The following is a 19,482-nucleotide window of genomic DNA, read 5'->3' as shown; positions in this document are numbered from 1 at the left end:
AAACAGTTCTGAGACCATTCTTCCTCCACTGATTAAGACGGGGCGGGGGGACAGGTATTGGGGATAATATTCATTTAGCCTTCGGAGCTTTCTGGGCAGACTTCGTAGCTTTGCCCGTTCCAGCTGCCTTCTTGTCTACTGCTTGGATGACACCCACAGCAACTGTGTGTCTCCTGTCACGAAGAGCAGAACGGACCAGAGGAGGGTAGTCCGAGATACTCTCACCACACACGGGCTTGCCAGGAACCATATCGATGATGGCAATTATCACCAGATTTCAAAAACGTAGGGTCATCTTCCAGCTTTTTCCCAGAACGACGATCACGACTCTCCTTCAGCTCAGCAAATTTCAAGCAAGGCGAGCTGTGTGACAATGCACGCCGGTGTGTATCCGGCACTGATCTGGCCTGGATGGCTCAGGATAATCACCTGCGCTGTGAAGCCAGCTGCTTCCACTGGGGGCTCATTTTGGCTTTCACCAGCCACATCGCCACGCACAACCTCTTTGACAGACACGTTCTTGACACTGAAGCCCACATTGTCCCCAGGAAGAGCTTCACTCAAAACTTCATGGTGCATTTCATCGGACTTCACTTCAGTTGTAACGCAGCGAAGTGACCACCACTGAGGACACCAGTCTCCGCTCAGCCCACAGGGACCGTACCCACGCCACCCATTTGGTAGACATCCTGGAGGGGCAGATGCAGAGTTGGTGGCAGGATGCAATCCAGAGCTTCAAGCAGTGGGTCCCACTGGCATTGCCATCTTTATGGGTGACTTTCCATCCCTCGAACCAAGGCAGGTTAGCACTTGGCTCCAGCATGTTGTCGCCATTCCAACCAGAAATTAGGACCAATGCTACTGTGTCTGGGGTGTAGCCCATTTTCTTCATGTAGATGCTGACTTCTTGAACCATTTCCTCACATCCTTTCTGCCTGTGGGCAGTGCAGTGAAACCCACTGGTTGACACCAACAAGCAGCTGTTTCACACTCAGTGTGTAAGCCAGAAGGGCCTGCTCACGGGTGTGCCCGATTCTTGGAGACGCCTGCTTCAAGTTCACTAGCACCTGCAGCAACAATCAGGACGGCACAGGCAGCCTGGGATGAGCCTGTAATCATGGTTTTGATGAAGTCTCTGTGACCTGGGGCATCAATGATGGTCATATAATACCTTCTGGTCTCGAATTTCCACAGGGAGCCGTCAATGTGATACCATGCTCATGTTCAACCTTCAGTTTACCTAAGACCCAGGCAGCCCTTCCCCATCTCAGCAGCGTCCTCCTTGTCAAATTTTTCCATGGTTCTTCTGTCGATCCCCCCACATCTATAGATCTGATGCCAGTCGTGGCAGACTTGCGGGAATCTAGGTCTCCAATAATGATGTTGAAATCAGTCTATCACGACCCCCGTGTTCTGGCTGCAAACCCATTGTGAAAAAGCAGACTTTTTTTTTTCCAATCCTTACTGATTTCTGAATAAAGGACCCTTTTTTATACTATAAAACCTTGTCCATGAGGCAGGGACCAAGTACGTTAATCTACCTTAGCCAAATAATTTCTATTCAGAAAGTATTATTTTCTACATGTAAGGTAGTGTGTCAGGCTCTGGAGGAATGGTATTTTTATAAAAATGGAGCTTTTTGAGGAAATACGCCCTACCTTCATGACAGTGATTAATATAAACATCAGGCAAGATGATTCAGATGACACTGAACTGACAGCAGGAAGCTACTTCTGGGACTGCACTCGTTAAAGACACGAAAGTGAGGGCACCGACAGAGAACACTGTCCTGATCATCTTAGAATCCCCAGGGTTACAGCACAGTGCTGGGACAGTAGGGTGTTTAATCAATATAAATAGAAGAATGAAAAAATGGTTATATATATATACATATATAAATATATATGAATAAAATTAAGAGATGTGTGGGCTGGAACATTTAAAAGGGAGCTTCATAATAGAGATGTAAGTTGAGTTGGATCTCGGTTGAGGATGAACAGACTTAGGGAATAAGGCCTTACCTGGACGAGGCCTTCTAGATTACACATGGGCAAAGGAGGAACGAAGAGCAACACAGATAAAGGAAAAGAAATGAAGAAAGACCACCCAGATTGCGTTTAGGGTCAGGGAGAGATAACGCTGGATAGGATGAGGTGGGCACTTCATGGGGAGGAGCTGAGCAGTCAAGATTTTCTCCTAAAGAAAACGGGAACCAGTGAAGGATTCTGCAAGTATTGGCAAGGATTCATTTCCAAAATGAACGGAGTTATATACTGAGGTCGGCGGTGAAGCCTGCCTGAAGAGCCACTAGTGAAAGAAGTTACAGAAATGAGACTATTCACCTAATCAGTATTTACTGAGGTCCAAGAATGCTAGGCCTCGGGCTAAATGCCGGGCCTACAAAGATGAGGTGACCGGTTCCTGTACTCAAGGAGCAGGTGTGGGGAAGGAAGTGTGGAAGGTGCAATGGAGCAAAGGGGAAGGGAGCTGATCCCGGCTGCAGACGCCAGGACAGACTTCCCAGAACCTGAGAGACATCCAGGCAAAGAAGGACGGAGGGGAGAATAGGCATTATACATTTACCAAAGATACGGGTGTGTGTGTGCACGTGTGTGCATGTGTGCGCGCACATGCAAGTTGGGACTGTGAGTGACACTGACATTGCAGAGGAAGCTGGACTCACTTCACTCCTGATGCCCCGTCCTGAAGCTCCCATCGGGCTGTGCCACCAGGGCCATTCTCTGGAGATGCACAGGTAGAGGAGGCGGAGGTGGGCTTCTTTCTTCCCTCCCTGTATCCAGGCAATATTTAGTAGCTGGGTGTCTTAGAAGGCCCAAATATGTGCCCAAGTCAATGAAATATTGAGTGAAATAAGTAGATCGTTTCTAAATTCCTACTATCTTGTGAGCCTGAGAGCTTATCAGATAAAAAAAAAACAACAACCCTAAAGGTGTTTTTAAAAAAAACATATATTTATTTATTTCAGAGAGGAAGGGAGAGGGAGAGAGAGACAGAAACATCAATGATGAAAGAGAATCATTGATCGGTTGCCTCCTCCACGCCCCAGTCCACAGGCCTACGCTTTATCTACTGAGCCAAACCAGCTAGGGCTCCCTAAAGGTTTTTAAGAGTGACACTTAGAAGTATTTTCTCAGGTGTATGAGTAGACTAAATTTCATTAACTTCCAAAAACCAGCCAAAGCTGTTGGTCCTTGAACATAATGTGGGACTGTTACAATTTCATCAGACCTAATATTATCTGATCAAAGTTCTCCCTTAGTTTGCGTAAGTCATGAACTAGATAGAGTATGTAGTGAACCAGAATTTTCTTTATGACATGCATGGATTACCAGTTTTTAATGAAATAAAGGAAAAGACTCAATCCCAAACCTTAGTGCCTTCAACACAGCATCCGCTGAAACCATACACAGTTCAAGGCACTGGACATTGGCTCTGCATTGTTTCAGATTTTTGTCCCTTTTCTTCACAGCTGTCTCCCAGGGATTTAGGACCCAGCAAGGGCTCCATAAATAAAATTACTGGCTGCATACATTCACACAACAGAATCCCTACTCTCAGGGAGTTTACCATTTGCTCATGATTCAGTGTCTTACTGTTGAGGTGTTGGGAACATCTGAGGCCATCACTGTGAACAGCATCGTCACTGCTATGGAACCAAAGTTCCTGTGTCCGATGCTTTGAATGGCCCAAACTCAAAATGTCAGAGTTTGGAGTAAGAACAGGTTTACTGATTGAGAAGGCACCCACTGAGATGAGAGACATAATGGTGCCCCAGACCCACCTTGCTCACTGGACTAGGTTTAGGGTTTTTAAGGGGCTGGGGGAACAGGCTGGCAGGACAAGTTTTAGTTGGAGGACCTTGGAACTTGGCCATTTATGGTAAAGGGGTGTCAGCACTGGATCTTCCTGGACAAGGGACCCTTGGAATCTGAAAGGGTTCTGGTGTTCAAGTTCCAGTTATGTCCTGGTCCTTTGGTTCTGTGGGGCCTGAGGGGTGGGGGTGGACTTTGGTTCTGGCTGGGGACAGCTGGAGGTCAAAGTTCCCTCCTCTCCCCATGCTTCCACTCCATGACTTAACGGTTTTGCTCTGTTGTCTCTGGAAAGATCACACAGGATAGGGCCATTCTGAGCTGGTTCTGCGGTGACAACTCTGCTGCATATTTGTGTGACTGACGGAGAAAAGATTTTGCAGGTGGCACAAGGCTCGTGTTTCTTATACCAACATACCCCAGTGAGGAGAATCAACAGAATATAAGCCCGGGCGGGACTCACAGACCCAAGTGAAAAAGTCCAAGGTCTTTCCGGTTTTGTCACAGATTGCAACCTAACTCCTCTCAAGAGCCAGGACATCAAATCCTTGACATTTTTTTTTTTTTATTATTTGGCTCAGATGAAAAACTGTATCTCATGGGTCAGCCAGACTTTCTCGCCACCTCCCTCCCTCTGGCCTGTGTCATCAAGCCTTGGTGTGAAATTCCCTTCTCCCGTGAGCTGGCCTTATTTCTTCTCTCCTCAGGGGACATTACGAGTCCTGTGGGCACTGTACATCACAGTGCACGCGTGGATACACACCGCTGTCTCAGCTATCGTGGCAAGCATTCATTTTGGTTTCTAGGCATTATACATTTACCAAAGATAAGCATTTAGGAATTTTCCGATGCCCTCCTTCCTGTAAAAGCTAAGCTAATCCATTTTATTAATATGCATACAGTATTTCCATTTAATCACTGAAACCTTCCACTTCGTGTACAAGAGCCAACAGATTTTATGTTAATAAATTGGCACAAGGAGCGCCACACTATTTTTAAATTTCTGATTGAAGAAGAATCTGAGAGACGCAGCTGGATTCTCAGCAAACGCATGAACTAAAAAGATAAGTTGTTTCCTGTGCCCTCAAGACTTTTTGGCATTATTTTCCTGCTAAATTGCAGATTTCTGTCCTTCAGAGAGGTCTTGAAGAGATCTGATTTCCTTCTGTTCTATTGTGTTGGTGTGAACGCCTTTGCAATTGAAAAGGAGGCCGCTGAGGGTGGTAGGAACAGAGTCAGCAGAAGTTACACAAAGTGAGGTGTGCGGCTTTGTGACTGGGTAGAGCGCCTGTGCTAATGAGGCCAAGGTCGTGGGTTCAACCCCTGAAAAGGCAGTTACTTCAGACAATTCCCTGCTGGAGGACTGCACCCCTAAACTACTGCAGATTTGCTAGAAATCCAAAGATGAGAGGGCTGGGAATGTGGGTGGGAAAGGTGACGGTGATGTACAGAGACTGATCATGCAAGTCCCTTGAGAGGGGACCGACCTCTGGTCCCAGAACTGGCCGCTGTCCGGGGGTAAGGGGCCAGGGGCAGGGTGGTCGCTTCTAGGTACTACTACAGAAAGTCTCAGGGCCACCAGGCTGCCCGGAGGAGGGCTCACCATCTGCATCTGGTCAAGTACAATCAGGGTCTCCCGTTCTAGGTCTGCCTAGCTCCCTGGTGAGGATCAGGACATACACACACACTCAGAGACATGCAGGCAAACCTAGAGAGGGGCTGGGCTATCTGTGAGCGGAGCAGACATGGCACTAAGGAATCAGTAACAGGGGAAATTCTCTTAAATCAAATTGGCCTTGCACAGGCCAGATGAAAGCACGCCTTGAACTTCGAAATATGAATACCTCACCCACCCTACACCTGAGGTCCACAAAAAAGCTGTGTGTATTGGGGGGGGGGGAGGGGAGGAGGAGGGTGGCGGGTAGGTGACAAGTCATTAATGATTCCAGGAATATAAAGGATATTTATAATGACCAATTGCCTCCTTGGGAAGCAGAAATAAAGTGGCTTAAAATTGTGATTATTTTGTATTTCTTTATATCGACAAGAAAAATAAAGGGGATATTAACCTAAAGGAAAAAGAGGTAAGCCTAAAACACAAACATAAATAGAAACGTCCTTTGTAATTCTCTATCTCAAGTTCTAAAACAGGCAACTGTGCTGTCCCAGGTTCTCCCCAATTCTGAGTCCTCCTGAAGACCAGTTGCTGCCAAACTGTCGCACCGAGCCCCGAATCTTTCCAAAGAAATTTAAAACATTCCTCAGCGTTTTTTAAAGAACCCTCTGACAGATAGTGTGCAATCGGCTTATCCCACAGAAACACCATGCAGGGGCCTCCTAGAATAGCTGCATCATAAATTCTGTTTCCAAAGCTGGCTGACTTCACTTTGCACAGAGCAAGGTTCTGGAGAGCGGATATGTTTAAGAAAAAGGAAACAGGTTATACTCTGATGCTGCCCTACCAGAGGCATGGAAACCAACTTTGTATGTAGGTCTGAAGACGGAGATGACAAACCCATCTTAGTTCTAGCATAATATTAAAAAATATTACAAACCCACAAAAGGACCAAATCCTAGTGTTCTTTTTATGGCTTATTATGTAATAATTGATACATATAAAAGCATATATGTAGCTCTTGTGCAAATTCCAAAGCACTGTAATAAAAACATCTCCGAACCCATAACAGGAGACGATACAGGCATAAGTCAGCTGAAACAATTTATTTGTTAAAATTTAAAAAATAATGCATTAGTTTGTTGAATTACCTTTTGGGGAAAGGGGAAGCAAAAGAGGTGGTAAAAACTGCATTCATTCAGCCTGGCCGGCATGGCTCAGTGGTTGAGCATCGACCTATGAACGAAGAGGTCATGGTTCTACCAGTATTCCTGGTCAGGGCACATGCCCGGGGTTTCATGCTCAATCCCCAGTAGAGGGCGTGCAGGAGGCAGCCAATCAATGATTCTCATCATTGACGTTTCTCTCTCTCTCCCTCTTCCTTCCTCTCTAAAATCAGTAAGAAATATATATTTTTAAAAAAAAATTGCATTCATTCAAGGAGAAACCAGAGATGAATTAAGTCCTGGTGTCCAGGTGTGAACGACACAGTCGATTCAGGCCAAAAGGGGCAGAGAGAGAAAGCTCAGACTCAAATAGGAAGACAGGGCTCCATCTGCGAAGAGCACAGAGCCTGGCCCTTAGAAGGCATTCAATACATACACGACAATAAAAAGAAAGTGGAATTTCAAGGAAACAACTTAACCTGCCTAACATTCAGCTTCCTCCTACATCCTTGAGAGGATCAAAATAAGAACGTGCATGGAAATGCTTTATGAGCTGTAAAGAGCAATGTGATTTAAAGTAATGCCATTTTATATAGATCTTCAGATTTTTTTTTATTGAGAGGATTTTCTGCAATTGCTTTTGGGAGGGAAAGGTGCTAGAAGGTGGTTTTAACTCACCGGGGTTTACATTTCACTTCAGGACATCCTGCTGCTGTTCTGTCTCTTTCATCTCAAATTGTTTCCAAACCGGCAGCTTGGGCACTGAGCCTCTATAAGCTAAAACAGAAATGATGTTCCCTGCATATGAAAACTACGCATGTTACAGCACTTGGCACCTTTGAAGTCCAGAGGAGAGAGCAGAGAGGAGCCCTGCTATCCTTGCTGTGTGGAAAATTCTGTTTTCCTCTATTCCCCTTTTCAAATATGTGTTTAGTGTCATAGTGAAAGTGTATTAAAGTGTCTAAGCACTTTGGAGCTAGAAAAGGCTCTTTAAAAAAAAAAAAAAAAAAAAAAAGCTTTACCCCTGGCCAGTGTGGCTTAGTGGGTTGAGAGTGCTGTGCACTGAAAGACGGCTGGTTCAATTCCTTATCAGGGCATCTGCCCAGTTGTGGGTTCAATCCCCAATTGATTTCTCTTTCTCTCTGTCTTTCCCTCCCTTCCCCTTCCTCTCCCTCCCTCCCTCTCCCTTCTACTCTCTCTAAAAAATCAATTTTTAAAAAAAGCCTTAAATGGAACTCCCATTTGACCCAGTGATCCCACTTCTAGGAATATATCCCAAGAAACTAGAAACACCAATCAGAAAGGATATATGCACCCCTATGTTCCTAACAGCGCAATTTATAATAGCTAAGATTTGGAAACAGCCTAAATGCCCATCAGCAGATGAGTGGATTAAAAAACTGTGGTACAGTTACACAATGGAATACTATGCTGCTATAAAAAAGAAGGAATTCTTACCATTTGCAACAGCATGGATGGAACTGGAGAGCATTATGCTAAGCGAAATAAGCCAGTCAGAGAAAGATAAATACCACATGATCTCACTCATTTGTGGAATATAATGAACAACATAAACTGATGAACAAACACAGACCCAGAGACAGAGAAGCATTGATCAGACCGTCAAACCTCAGAGGGAAGGTAGGGGAGGGTGGGGTTAGGGGAAGAGAGCAACCAAAGGACTTGTATGCATGCAAATAAGCCTAACCAGTGGACACAGACACCAGGGGGATGAGAGCATGAGTGGGGGGAGGGGATGAAGGGGAGGCAATGTGGGGATAAGGACAGATATGTAATACCTTAATCAATAAAGAAAAAAAAAGAAAAAAAAAGCTTTATCAGTGTAGGTTTATTATATCATTTCCATTAGGTTTTGAAAAATACTGCACTATTCTGGGGGGGCCTGAGTTTGAGAGCTGCTTCTTTTAGCTCTGGGTCATGGGCAAGCTGAATGATGACTCCATTAGCCAGCCATTTCCAGTATTTCCTTCTCAGTATCCCCCACTCCAACCCCAACACCATTAAAAACAAACACAACAAAACACACACACACACACACACACACACACACACACACAACCCTCCCTGAAATCACAATGTTTGATCACACTACTTAACGTTTAGCCAGCAGAGCGCATCAAACAAGTACAAGCCAGACACCAGGCCAGTTTTGACCACTTACTATGTGTTAGGGCTGTGCTGAGCACCCGATTTCCACTATCTCAGGGCTAGTGTGGTGGGTGGGTATTAATGTGCACATTTTACGGACAAAGGAATCTGGGAATTCAGAGAGGTTAAGTTATTCACCTAAAGACAAACCACCCGGAAGGGATGAAGCCAGAATTCAAATCAAAGTCCCTCCTTTGCAGTCTCTAAATAAAAGAAAAACCTGAAATATCGAAACGTTGAAAGTGACAACACAATATCTCATCTGACATACAGATGGCTGAATTTTGTATTCTTTAATGTAATTTCTTAGAGGAAATCTGTTGTCTGTATTTTTGAATCGTACTACCCATTGGAAAAAAAACAAAAAACCATGTGAAAAGAAGGTGGAATCCTCTATTAGAGCCAGTGTCCAATCTTTCACTCAGAAAACAAGGTAATCTGAGCCATGCGAAGCCATTTCCCCCCTTGGAGACTCCAATTCTCAGAAAATGTTCTGGGAATAAGTACAATCACAGCAGCCCTGCAGACAACACCTCTTCTGTGGGCAGAGCAGCTAAGATCGCTCTGACAGTTTGGTAAAACAGGGGAAAGAGGAATGGACATTGCTACGGAACACATCGGGGGACCGTACGTCTTTATAACTGCTGAAATAAGGCATCTCCATCTGAATGTTTTGCTTATGCAAACATGTTAAGTCTTAAAAGCACCACTGAGTGAGCCAGACATAATATAAATTCCTTGAAACTGGGTTCCAACAGCTCTATTCCAAGGACGTTCAGTGGGCCTTCCTACTTTCCCCCCATAATCTGAACAAACTGATAAAAAGACAATATTCTTGCCCTTAAATGACCCATGAGCCAAGAGAATAAAAGATCAACGGGGGGACGCCTGCCCACCTGAGGGCCTGCATAGGAAGTGAATATTCAGATGGAACACTCACTAGATTACAGAGAATTTTTCCACTTTTCCCTTTCGGAGACAATGTCAAGTGTTAAAATGTGTCAAATACCAAGTTTGAAATATAATGTAAAAAAAAAACACAAAACCCAAAAAACTGCCACAAAAAGTTGGCCAATGCCAAAAACCTATGTTTGAATGTGAGTGGGTGTGTTCATAAAATGTATCTAAGAGGTCTGGTAAGGACAGCTCCCAATTAGAAGACAAGCTTATATTTTTATAAGCTGCCTTCTAGCAGCTGAGGCAAGATACACATCTTCCCAAGTGTCACCTACCCAAACTGAGACAATGTGACACAAATGTAAAACTCTCAGAAATGATCCTTTGTCCGAACTGTCCTGACAGTAACAATCCCATCCATGGTGACCTAAGAAACGTCGTGTGCTTTTTGTGTTTGTTTTGTTTTTCCAACTTATAGAACACAATTATTCCTGAAGAAATCATTTATTTTCCTTCAAAATAAGTTAAACCCTCATACAATGAATATGACAGGGAAGATCTCTAGGGGCCCATTTACCTAAGCACTATTGTTTATATTAAACTTCCAGCACAAGAAAGGATAAGAAATAGTTTTCTAAGGTGGAGGGGCGGTGGGGGGGGGGGCGGGCAAGGAGTGGGGTTTGCCCTGTTTGCTTCAATATTTGAGAATTCTGTTCCTACTCCCAGGAGGCACCATGGAGACAAGACATCCAGGCGTTTCTCTAGGACAACTGGACAGGCTGATTTGTCCTGGGTCATACACAAACAGTTGACAGAGGAAATGGTGCTAAATCTATGAGAATGATCTAACTAACTCTGAACTAATCAGACTGAACAGAACTCATAGAGTGGAGTACGAAGATATGTCTAATGTCATTCTAGTGCCATAGTATCCTGATTTCCTGTGTGTTATTTTAACTGACTTCAAATGAGAGAAAGTGAACCGTGGGTGTTGACAGTTCACATAAGCCAACAGAGAAAGGTGGGGGAGGTTCGGGAGTACCACCCTAACGCATGTGACAGCTCTGGTTCCCGGCCTAAGGCAGCAATTAGTGAACCTGACAAGTGTCATTCAGAAAATGGTGAGGAGGGGGGGGGACAAACTTTGTCACATATGCAAAGTTGACCCTGACTGTGCATCCGGTGTTCTAAGGTTGGGGGTGTGTGGAGCAGATACAGTTAGGACACTCACAGCTAAAGAAAAGCATCTCTCAGCCCTGCTTCTCCCTTCTCAACCCAGAGATATTTGATCCTTAATTCATTTGAGGCGAGGACGGGTAACTACCAGCGGAGTACCTACTACGTGTCTGGCACCGCAGTCTTCTCTCACACGATGGACCACTAGGATCCCTGATGAGGGGAGGGAGACCCCTTCTGGGGTGGGTGATCCTGCTTTGCTCCTGCCACTCCTGCCACCCACACTGCTTCAGGCTCTGAGCCACAGTAAGGCTCAGAAGATCAAGGGGACCAGTCACAGCAGCCTTTTTAACTTTGGGAAAACCCAATGCTCACTTCACTCAAACGTTGCAAAGTGGTGCCATGACCCTTTAGCTCTTGGCTCACCAATTCAAAGAGCCACATCACATACAGCCCTTACGCTGCCCACCGCATGATTCTGTATCTAGTTCCTTTCCAGGTTCCCCCAAGCGGAAGACAGCTCTGTTAGGGAGTCTGGCCAAGATTACTACAGTATTTAGCTTCTGTCCCTTCTTTTCCTATGCCTTAATGTGGAATAAGGTGCACCGGTCTCGGAGATTGAGTACTTCAGTGTATGCTGGACTTGAGACCTGTACTCAGAAGGAACCTGCAGGAACTCGGGTGCACTCCACCTAGCCCAAGAATCTCCACTTCAAAGATGAAGAAACTGAGGTTCGAAGAAAGTACAGCAGGGTCCATTTCTCAGAGAGCAGTGGGAGGCCAGGTACTGACTCCACTCCAACGCCATGCTTCCAGCCTTGCTAATTTTACTGAGCACCTAACTGGGTGGGAAATGGGCAAAACTGAAGAGACCAGATTTCATTCCCTTAGCCACGGGTGTGACTCTTTATACACAGTCACACTTCCTCCCTGGGCATTAGTTTTCCCACTTGTAAAATGGTGAGAGAGGGTGTTGTATTGGTGACTTCTAAAGTGCCTTTCAGGTCTGAAACTATCCTAAGGCTGGAGGCTATAATTATGTGTTGGTGTATGTGGGTATATATGCATACATACACACACAGACATATATGCATAGGATATGCTACAATTAAATGCCATTTTCAACCACACATTTTGCCTAATCCCCCCAGTGACCGTGTCTTCCCAGTTCCGAGCCAGGTCTAGATGCATCCCATCAGTGCAGTCCATTAGGATCCCAGGTGTGTGGTCAGTGTCCCTGTGGCTTCTCTCCAAACACCAAGTGCAGAGCGTGAGAAGGAAGAAGAGGGGCCATGTACTTTACATGAATATTAAGTGTCATTAAGTTCCTTGGAGGAAATAGCAAGTCTGCGGCAGGGCTGGGCTGCGGGGAACGGAACACAGCTCAGGAAGCACAAGTTAAAGGTGACAGACTATGGCTGCCTGAACCTGGGGCCCCCCTGGCAATGCCCAGGGTGGGCAGCGCATGGCCTTGCGTGGAACAAGGCTGGCTCCGCGCCAAGCCCACGCTTGAGGGCAGTACCCTGCTCTCCCAGGTTGGCATAGCCCACGTGGGCAACTCTGAAAACGCGTGGTACTGGGCGTGTGGCGGGAACTTGGCTCCTGTTTCCTACGTCACGTGGCTGGCCCAGTGGGATTAAAAAGACCGGCCCGCCACTGGACCTCCCCTAGACAAACCACCCCCCCCACCTGAGAGGCCGGCGCTAGGACCCCGCGCGCCGCGCGCACTTCCTCCCGCCGCGGTCCGAGCCTCGGCTTGGCGCCCCCGCTCCCGCCAGCGTGCGCCCCCGCCGCCTACCTGGTGAAGCAGTGCTCGCAGTGGTTGCCCCGCTCGTTGACCGTGAGCACGTAGGCGTAGGCCGGGCAGGAGAAGAGCAAGTCCCCCACCTGGAAGGGCTGCAGGGCGCGCAGCCCCCGGCCCTTGCCCGGGCTGCAAAAGCGCTCCAGGCCGTCCCCCTCAGCCCGCATGGTGACGGCGGGAGGGCTGCGCGGTACCGGCCGAGCCCGAGCTGCTCCCCGCGAGCTGTTATTGGAGAAGCGTCACCCCGAGCCGCGGGGGGCGGGGTGGGGAGCCGCCCGGCGGACGCGGCGGCGGCCACCGCTCCCCGGAAGGGACGACGGCCCCGCCCGGCCCTCGCGCGCCCCGGGGGGAGGGGGACCGGCCCCGCGGCCCCGCCCAGAGCGCGGGACCCTCGGCAGCCGCCCGCTCCCTCTCGGGCCGTTTCCGGTGTGGCCGCGACAAAGAACTGCAGCCCTGGCGGCTCCTGGAAGGAGGGCGTGAGACGTCTGCGCCTCCGCTGCGTCTCCACGGAGCGCAGGACGCTGTTCCCTGCCCGGTGGGCGGGATGGTCGCCTGCCTGCGGGGACAAGTACCCGAGGCCTCCCCTGGACAGTCAGCTTGGCCCATAGGAGGACCCGCCCTGGGTAATTTGAAGGGGGCAACGATGTTTCTCAACCTTATGTTCTTATGTCCTAAAGAAGTCATCGGGGAACACGGAAGAGAAATTACAGCAGGAAAGTTTGGTGTGCTAGGGTTAAAGGTTTCTAACCTTGTGAGGCTTTAATTCTTCTAGGGGTCGCTCTGAGGGTAGGGTGTGAACTTAGTTTCCCCACTGCCCCCCTTGGTGGGTTGAGCCGCATGGCCCCAAGAGAAATGCAGGGGTGCGCAGGCCCACGGTGGAGACTGCAGACGTTGAATAAGCCGAGGAATTTAAGGCTCTTGTTGGGGCAATGCCAGGCTGTGGCCAGAGCCCTAAGCTAGAGTTTGCAGTGGTTTTAACAGTCATCTTAGAAAAGTCAGTTAGGCTATGAGTTGCCTAGAGGATTTACAACACCCAAACCACACAGAACAGTGCTTATTAGCATTAGTACACATGCGTGCTGTTGGTGTTTTACTATGAGAAAGAAGGATGTAATCTGTGTGCATAGGATTATGTAAAGGCCGAAATTGGATATGCATACAGTAAAGACTAAAAGCGTGAAGAGTTTAGCAGAAAACACTAATACTTAGCACTCAAATTTGTTCTCAAACTATGTTACTCGTGTAACGTCAAGACTAGTTTAGCAAAATGTAATTTGGAATATGCCATGAGATCAGTAGACTTTTTGACAAATTAAGTTCCTAAAATGAATAAGCCTCTAGTTTTCCTATAAAGAAGAACAACATCAGAAATAACATCAGAAATACCATTTCACTCATGCTTTTTAAGAACCGTTCACTGAGAGCACCCACTGTGTGCCAGATAGAAAGATGGACAAAGTGTAGCTGTTTGCATTCAACACCTTCACAATCCAATAATAATTACCATTCGCTATCGAGAATTATGGGCCAGGCATTGTATTAAGTGCATTAATCACAATATTTCATTTAATCTGTAATTACAACGGTGAGTTAGTTGTTACATCTCCCATTTCCAAAATTAGACAGCTAAGAGAATAATTTCCAAGACCACACAAATACGTTGCAGAATTTGGTTTCAACCTCAGGTCAGTCTGAAATTGAGGCCCACACTCTTAACACGACTCTCCCTGTGCAAACAAATACAGCTCGCTTCGTGTTGTTACGGTGGCCTGGACAGCGTATTCTGTGGGAATCCAGGCAGTGAGTGACACACTCAGCCGGAAGAGTGAGGAAGGTGCCACGTTCACGGGATGTTTGACCTGAGCCTAAAGGATGGATGGGACTTTGCAAGTACAGGAGATGAGAACAGTTTTCCAGGCAGAGAGAACCACATGCAAAGACAGGGACCTCAAAGAACAGTGTGTAGTTGGGCCCCTGAGTGGTTCTGAGCGGAGTGTAAGTGCCCAAGGAGAGGACAGCTGATGAGGCAGCTACGGGGGAAGTTTTGTCCCAGACAGGGTGTGGGAGCCCCTGAAAGTGTTCAAGCAGAGGGGTGCTATAATCAGTGCTATAGACTCAGTTCTTTCTACTGGCAGTCTCGCAGGTAGATTGGAAGGGGACAGGACTGAACACAGGACCACCAGTTCAGGGAGCATTTGCAGTATTTTAAATGAGAGGCGAAGAAAGCCAGAAGGAGGCAGTGGCATTAGGGAAAGAAGCAAAGGTGTTTAAGGATAATTCCAATTTCTTGTTTGGCATCAGGTTTCTTTTCCACGTGGGCAGATACATGGCAAGCAGATAACAGCTAGTGTCGACTTTCTTCCTAGCTGTAGCCTGATCAGTCTTACAGGCCGAGGGCAGGAACCATAAATATCCTAGAATGTTGGGACCAGAAGAGGCATTTTCTTACTAACGAGCAAAGTAAGGGCCTGTGAAGTTAAGTGAGTTGCCTAAATAACCCAGTGGCAGGCAGAGCTAGCATGGGAGTCCACCACATGTGCATTTAACATTTAAATATTCATTACATGCTTACTGTGTTCCAGCAACAGAGATATGGGCTGGTGATAGAATGGTAACGAAAGCTGACTCATTCATCCCCTGCTCTCACAGAGCTCTGTACATTCTGGTGGAGGAAGCAGACTTGGATCACATAATCACACAAATATAAACTGTCAGTGGTCTCAAGTTCTTAAGAGAATCTAACCTAGTCTAGGGAAGCTTTTTGGAGACAGTGATGCCTGAACTAAATCCAAAGGATGAATAGAATTTAATCAAGAGAAGAGGTGGAGGGACATGCATTCAAACAGAGGGAACAGCATGTGCAAAGTTCCATTGGTATGAAAGACATGATTGGAGCAGAGCTAGATGGAGAGTGTTGTTCCGGGTGATTTTAGGGGGTAAGTAGCTCTAGTTGGACAGGCTAACAGAGTCAGAAAAGGACTACTACGTTAGATAAACTTTATGCCAGACACACTAAGTTGATTTTGGCAATTGTTTTGTTATAGACTAGAGGCCCAGTGCACGAAATTCGTGCACGGGTAGGGTCCCTAGGCCTGGCCAGTGATCAGGGCCAATCGGGGCCTTCTGGCTGTCAGCCAGGGCTTTCCTTCCCTGGCTGTCGGCTTCCGGGAGCCTGCCTTCATTCTGCGCCACCCACTGGTGGTCAGTGCACATCATAGCAAGTGATCGAACTCCTGGTCTCCCAGTCGGACTCCCGAGGGGACCCTTTGCATTTTAGCCTTTTATATATAGAGATGGGTATTATATGTTAATGATCATTAAGAAATTTCTCAAACCCTACAAGTTTCTGAGTACATGTCTACATAGGCAACCCTTGGATAAATTTTGAGGCTGTATAGTTTTTAACTCTGATTTCTGGGAGCTTTAAGCAGTCCAAAGAAGAAAAGATGACGTGGAAGTAAACACACAGTTATAAACAGTAAACAGTTGACCGTTTCAAGGATTAATTGTGCAAAGTAATCTATTGTTTACATTTTTATTGTATGTAATTTTTTCTCCTCTCATGGAGAAGAACATTAGCATAGCTACTGAGTTGTCTTCCCAGGCAAGTGGTGGCTGAGGCAGACTTGTTCTTGCGGTGAAGGTGACTGACTTAAGGACACGGGAAAAGGAGCAATCTCCTTTCAGAAACATGCCTGTGCTGAACACAGAGTGACTCGAGATGGGAAAATAGTCAAGCAGCAGCCATGAATTTAGGCCCTTAAAGTACGAAGAAAACTGTTTAAAATGAATGGTCAAGGAATGGCAACAAACCAGCCTGGGCAAACCGATGACAGCACTCTTAATGCAATTCATGCTTGTCACTCTCACTGGGAATTCTCACATTCCGTGAAAGTCACCTTCCAGCTGCTGGGGCCCCTCCATCTCTTCCACTTGCTCTGCCCACGGTTTGGAAGGAATGGAGTTCTCCATTACTTCGCCTCACTGTAGCTCACAGGAAGCGATACAAAGATGAGGACCCCCTTTGCTTAATATCTCTAACCTAGAAATTGATCTAAGTCATGAGGGAAATTTCCTTCCAATCACAAGTTGGCACGTGAAGGAAATAGCTCTGGGCTAGGGAAATGAAGCCTTAGCTAAGATGGAATACGGATGAACATGGGCAATGGACTGGTACCGTATACTGGCACACCTCTATGTGTATTTCAGTTATTGATTATGCATTATGTGCCTACACCAAGATAGACTGTTGTCATACAAAGGTGAAAAGACCAATATACATGCAAAGAGCTATGCAGTGGCTAAAGTCCAGGGGTCCTCAAACTTTTTAAACAGGGGGCCAGTTCACTGTCCCTCAGACCATTGGAGGGCCGGACTATAGTTTAAAAAAAAACTATGAATAAATTTCTATGCGCACTGTGGGCCCGGAACGGGTCGGCTGCTAAGCAGGACAGGCAGCGGCACCCGGCGGGCTGGATAAATGTCCTCGGCGGGCTGCATGTGGCCCGCGGGCCGTAGTTTGAGGACCCCTGGCTAAACAATGGCATCTAAGGATATTGGTTCCTAATCCCTGGAACCCGGAAATGTTACCTTATATGGTTACCTTAGATGTGTTCAGTTGAAGACCTTGAGGTGGCATAAGTGTCCTGAATTACCAGGTTGGGCCCTCAATGCAAGCACATGAGTCTTTATAAGAGATTGGACAGTCAGACAAGGAGGCAGCAATGTTACCCCAGAGGCAAGGTTAGAGCAGCGTTGCTACAAACCCAGCAATGCAAGGACCACCAGAGACGAGGAACAGATGTTTCCCTGGAGAGCCTCTGGAATCAGTGTGGCCCTGCCAACTCCTTGATTCCAGCCCAGGGATACTGAGTTCAGACTTCTAGCTTCCAGCTCCATGAGTGAATACATTTCTGTTGTTCTAAGCCACCCAGTCTGTGGTAATCTGTCACAGCAGCCACAGGAAACTAATACAAATGATAACAATCCAAGTTTTAATAGGGGAATGAATAAAGTGTGGTAGAAGGGCTTCACAGAAGACCTGATATTTTTAGCTCCTTCCGGAAGGAAGATTAAAGATTGACCCTGAGAGAGAGTCCGCCCCCCCAAAACGGGTTTAGGAACTTGAAGATGTAAACTCACTGGGCTAGGAGAGAACTTGACAATCCAGAGAATTATTTTTCTTTTACTTAATAAGCGCTTCCCTAGTTCTTACTATGTACCAGGCGCACTTTTAAATTATGTTCTCACTTTATCCTCCTAACAGCATTTTATAGAGGAAGACACTGAATCACCATAGTTGAGTAACTTGTTCAGGTGAACAGTGGGGGGTGGACTCGAAGCAGGCTGTGTAGCTATGCATCCATGCCCTGGACCACTGCACCTTGCTGCCTTCCTATTTGGCCTGAGCGATAGCCCTAGGTGGGGGATCTCAGGTGAGGCTGGAGCAGCAGGAGTGGTCCCATGATGAAGGGTCCTGTAGAGCTGTGTGCATAGGGTTAGGGCACAGTGGAGCCAGAGAAGGAATTTGGCAGATGTGACCCAATTGTTGCGTTAGAAAGGTCATTTTTCATGGCTGAATGTAGGGTAAATTTCAGGAGGGTGAGTGCAGGGAGAGAGAAATATGGAGTCTAATGCAGTGGGTAGTCCAGAGGAGGGAGGTGGCTGGCATGAACAAGGGCAGTGACAGTGGTGATGGAGAGGAGGGATATGGATTTGAGAACTTTTCATTAACAGGACCTGGGGATCAGAGTGCATGAAGAGGAAGAAGAAGGGGGACTATGAGCCATGAGAAAATATGGTGACAGCTGACATCATCTCTATCCAACCCCTCCAATTCATTTCCTCCCACCTTTCATACTGTGAGTATTCCTCAAACAAGATCTTGTTATTTCTTCCACCTCTGTGTTTCCAATTTAACCCCCCTTTATTTCCCTTCCTAGGCCCCTCCGCCCTTATGGCCTCACTTCGGGTTTGCTGCAATAGCAATAATATTTTGAGATAGCCAATGGTCACTCATTGGGCCCTCTGTTTCCTTTTATTCCCCTTGCCCTTACTGCCCATTCAGTGGCATTGACTCAAGAAGAAATGATATTTATGTGTTAGATTCTGAAACATTTTCTGAGTGACTGAAGTTCTGAAGAGGTGATAAAGTTTTGATGCATGGTGATACTTTAATATTACGGGTATGTTATACTGGTAATGTTTGACCTAGCTCCTAGATTTTTTTTTAAAATATATTTTTATTGATTTCAGAGAGGAAGGAAGAGGGAGAGATAGAAACATCAATGATGAGAATCATTGATCAGCTGCCTCCTGCACGCCCCCCACTGGGGATTGAGCTGGCAACCCAGGCATGTGCCCTTGACCAGAATCGAACCTGGGACCCTTCAGTCCACAGGCTGACGCTCTATCCACTGAGCCAAATCGGCCAGGGCATTCCTAGACTTTCTTGTTCTTTGAGGGGGCGTTATATCATTGTTATTTTCTTGATCATGGACCCATAGGTGTTGGCTTGCAATGCTGACGAATGTCCTGTGTTGCTCTACTGTCTCAGTGGCGAGCAAAGGTGTTCACTTGGGCATAAAGAAACCTCTGCTTCAAGCTGAAGAGCGGCAAGAGCATCCCCAATGCATACTTCACAGACCTAACCCAGCCTCTCACCGCACTGCAGCGTTTTCATATAGAGGCAGAGTTACCATGGAAGGAGAAACTATTTATATCAGTGGGAGGAATACTGAAGCCCGAGAAAAGTACATACAGAGCTATTTGAGAGTCAGTTTTATCGTTTCTTAAACTACCAGCCGCATCTGCTTGTATTTAGAGGGA

General features: G+C 46.6%; 1 protein-coding gene across 3 annotated transcripts in view; it reads right to left on the bottom strand.

The window, feature by feature from the left end:
- SMYD2 (SET and MYND domain containing 2) overlaps nucleotides 1–12,982 on the bottom strand; it is a 52,220-nt gene extending 39,238 nt beyond the window's left edge. Inside the window, exon 1 of one of the 3 annotated variants that reach the window (XR_013959396.1) lies at nucleotides 12,652–12,978. Coding sequence is in view for 2 of the 3 variants with exons in the window: in XM_080647312.1 (XP_080503438.1) it covers nucleotides 12,652–12,821 (170 nt within the window). In the remaining variant the exon portion in view is untranslated. Of the gene's footprint in view, nucleotides 1–12,651 lie in introns of all 3 variants that reach the window. The other 2 variants (XM_080647312.1, XM_080647311.1) reach the window with 2 other exon arrangements.
- Between the last annotated feature and the right edge of the window lie 6,500 nt (nucleotides 12,983–19,482).

This window comes from Plecotus auritus (genome assembly GCF_963455305.1).
Source record: "Plecotus auritus genome assembly, chromosome: 12".
NCBI lineage: Eukaryota > Metazoa > Chordata > Mammalia > Chiroptera > Vespertilionidae > Plecotus > Plecotus auritus.
This window is presented reverse-complemented; position numbering and strand designations above follow the sequence as displayed.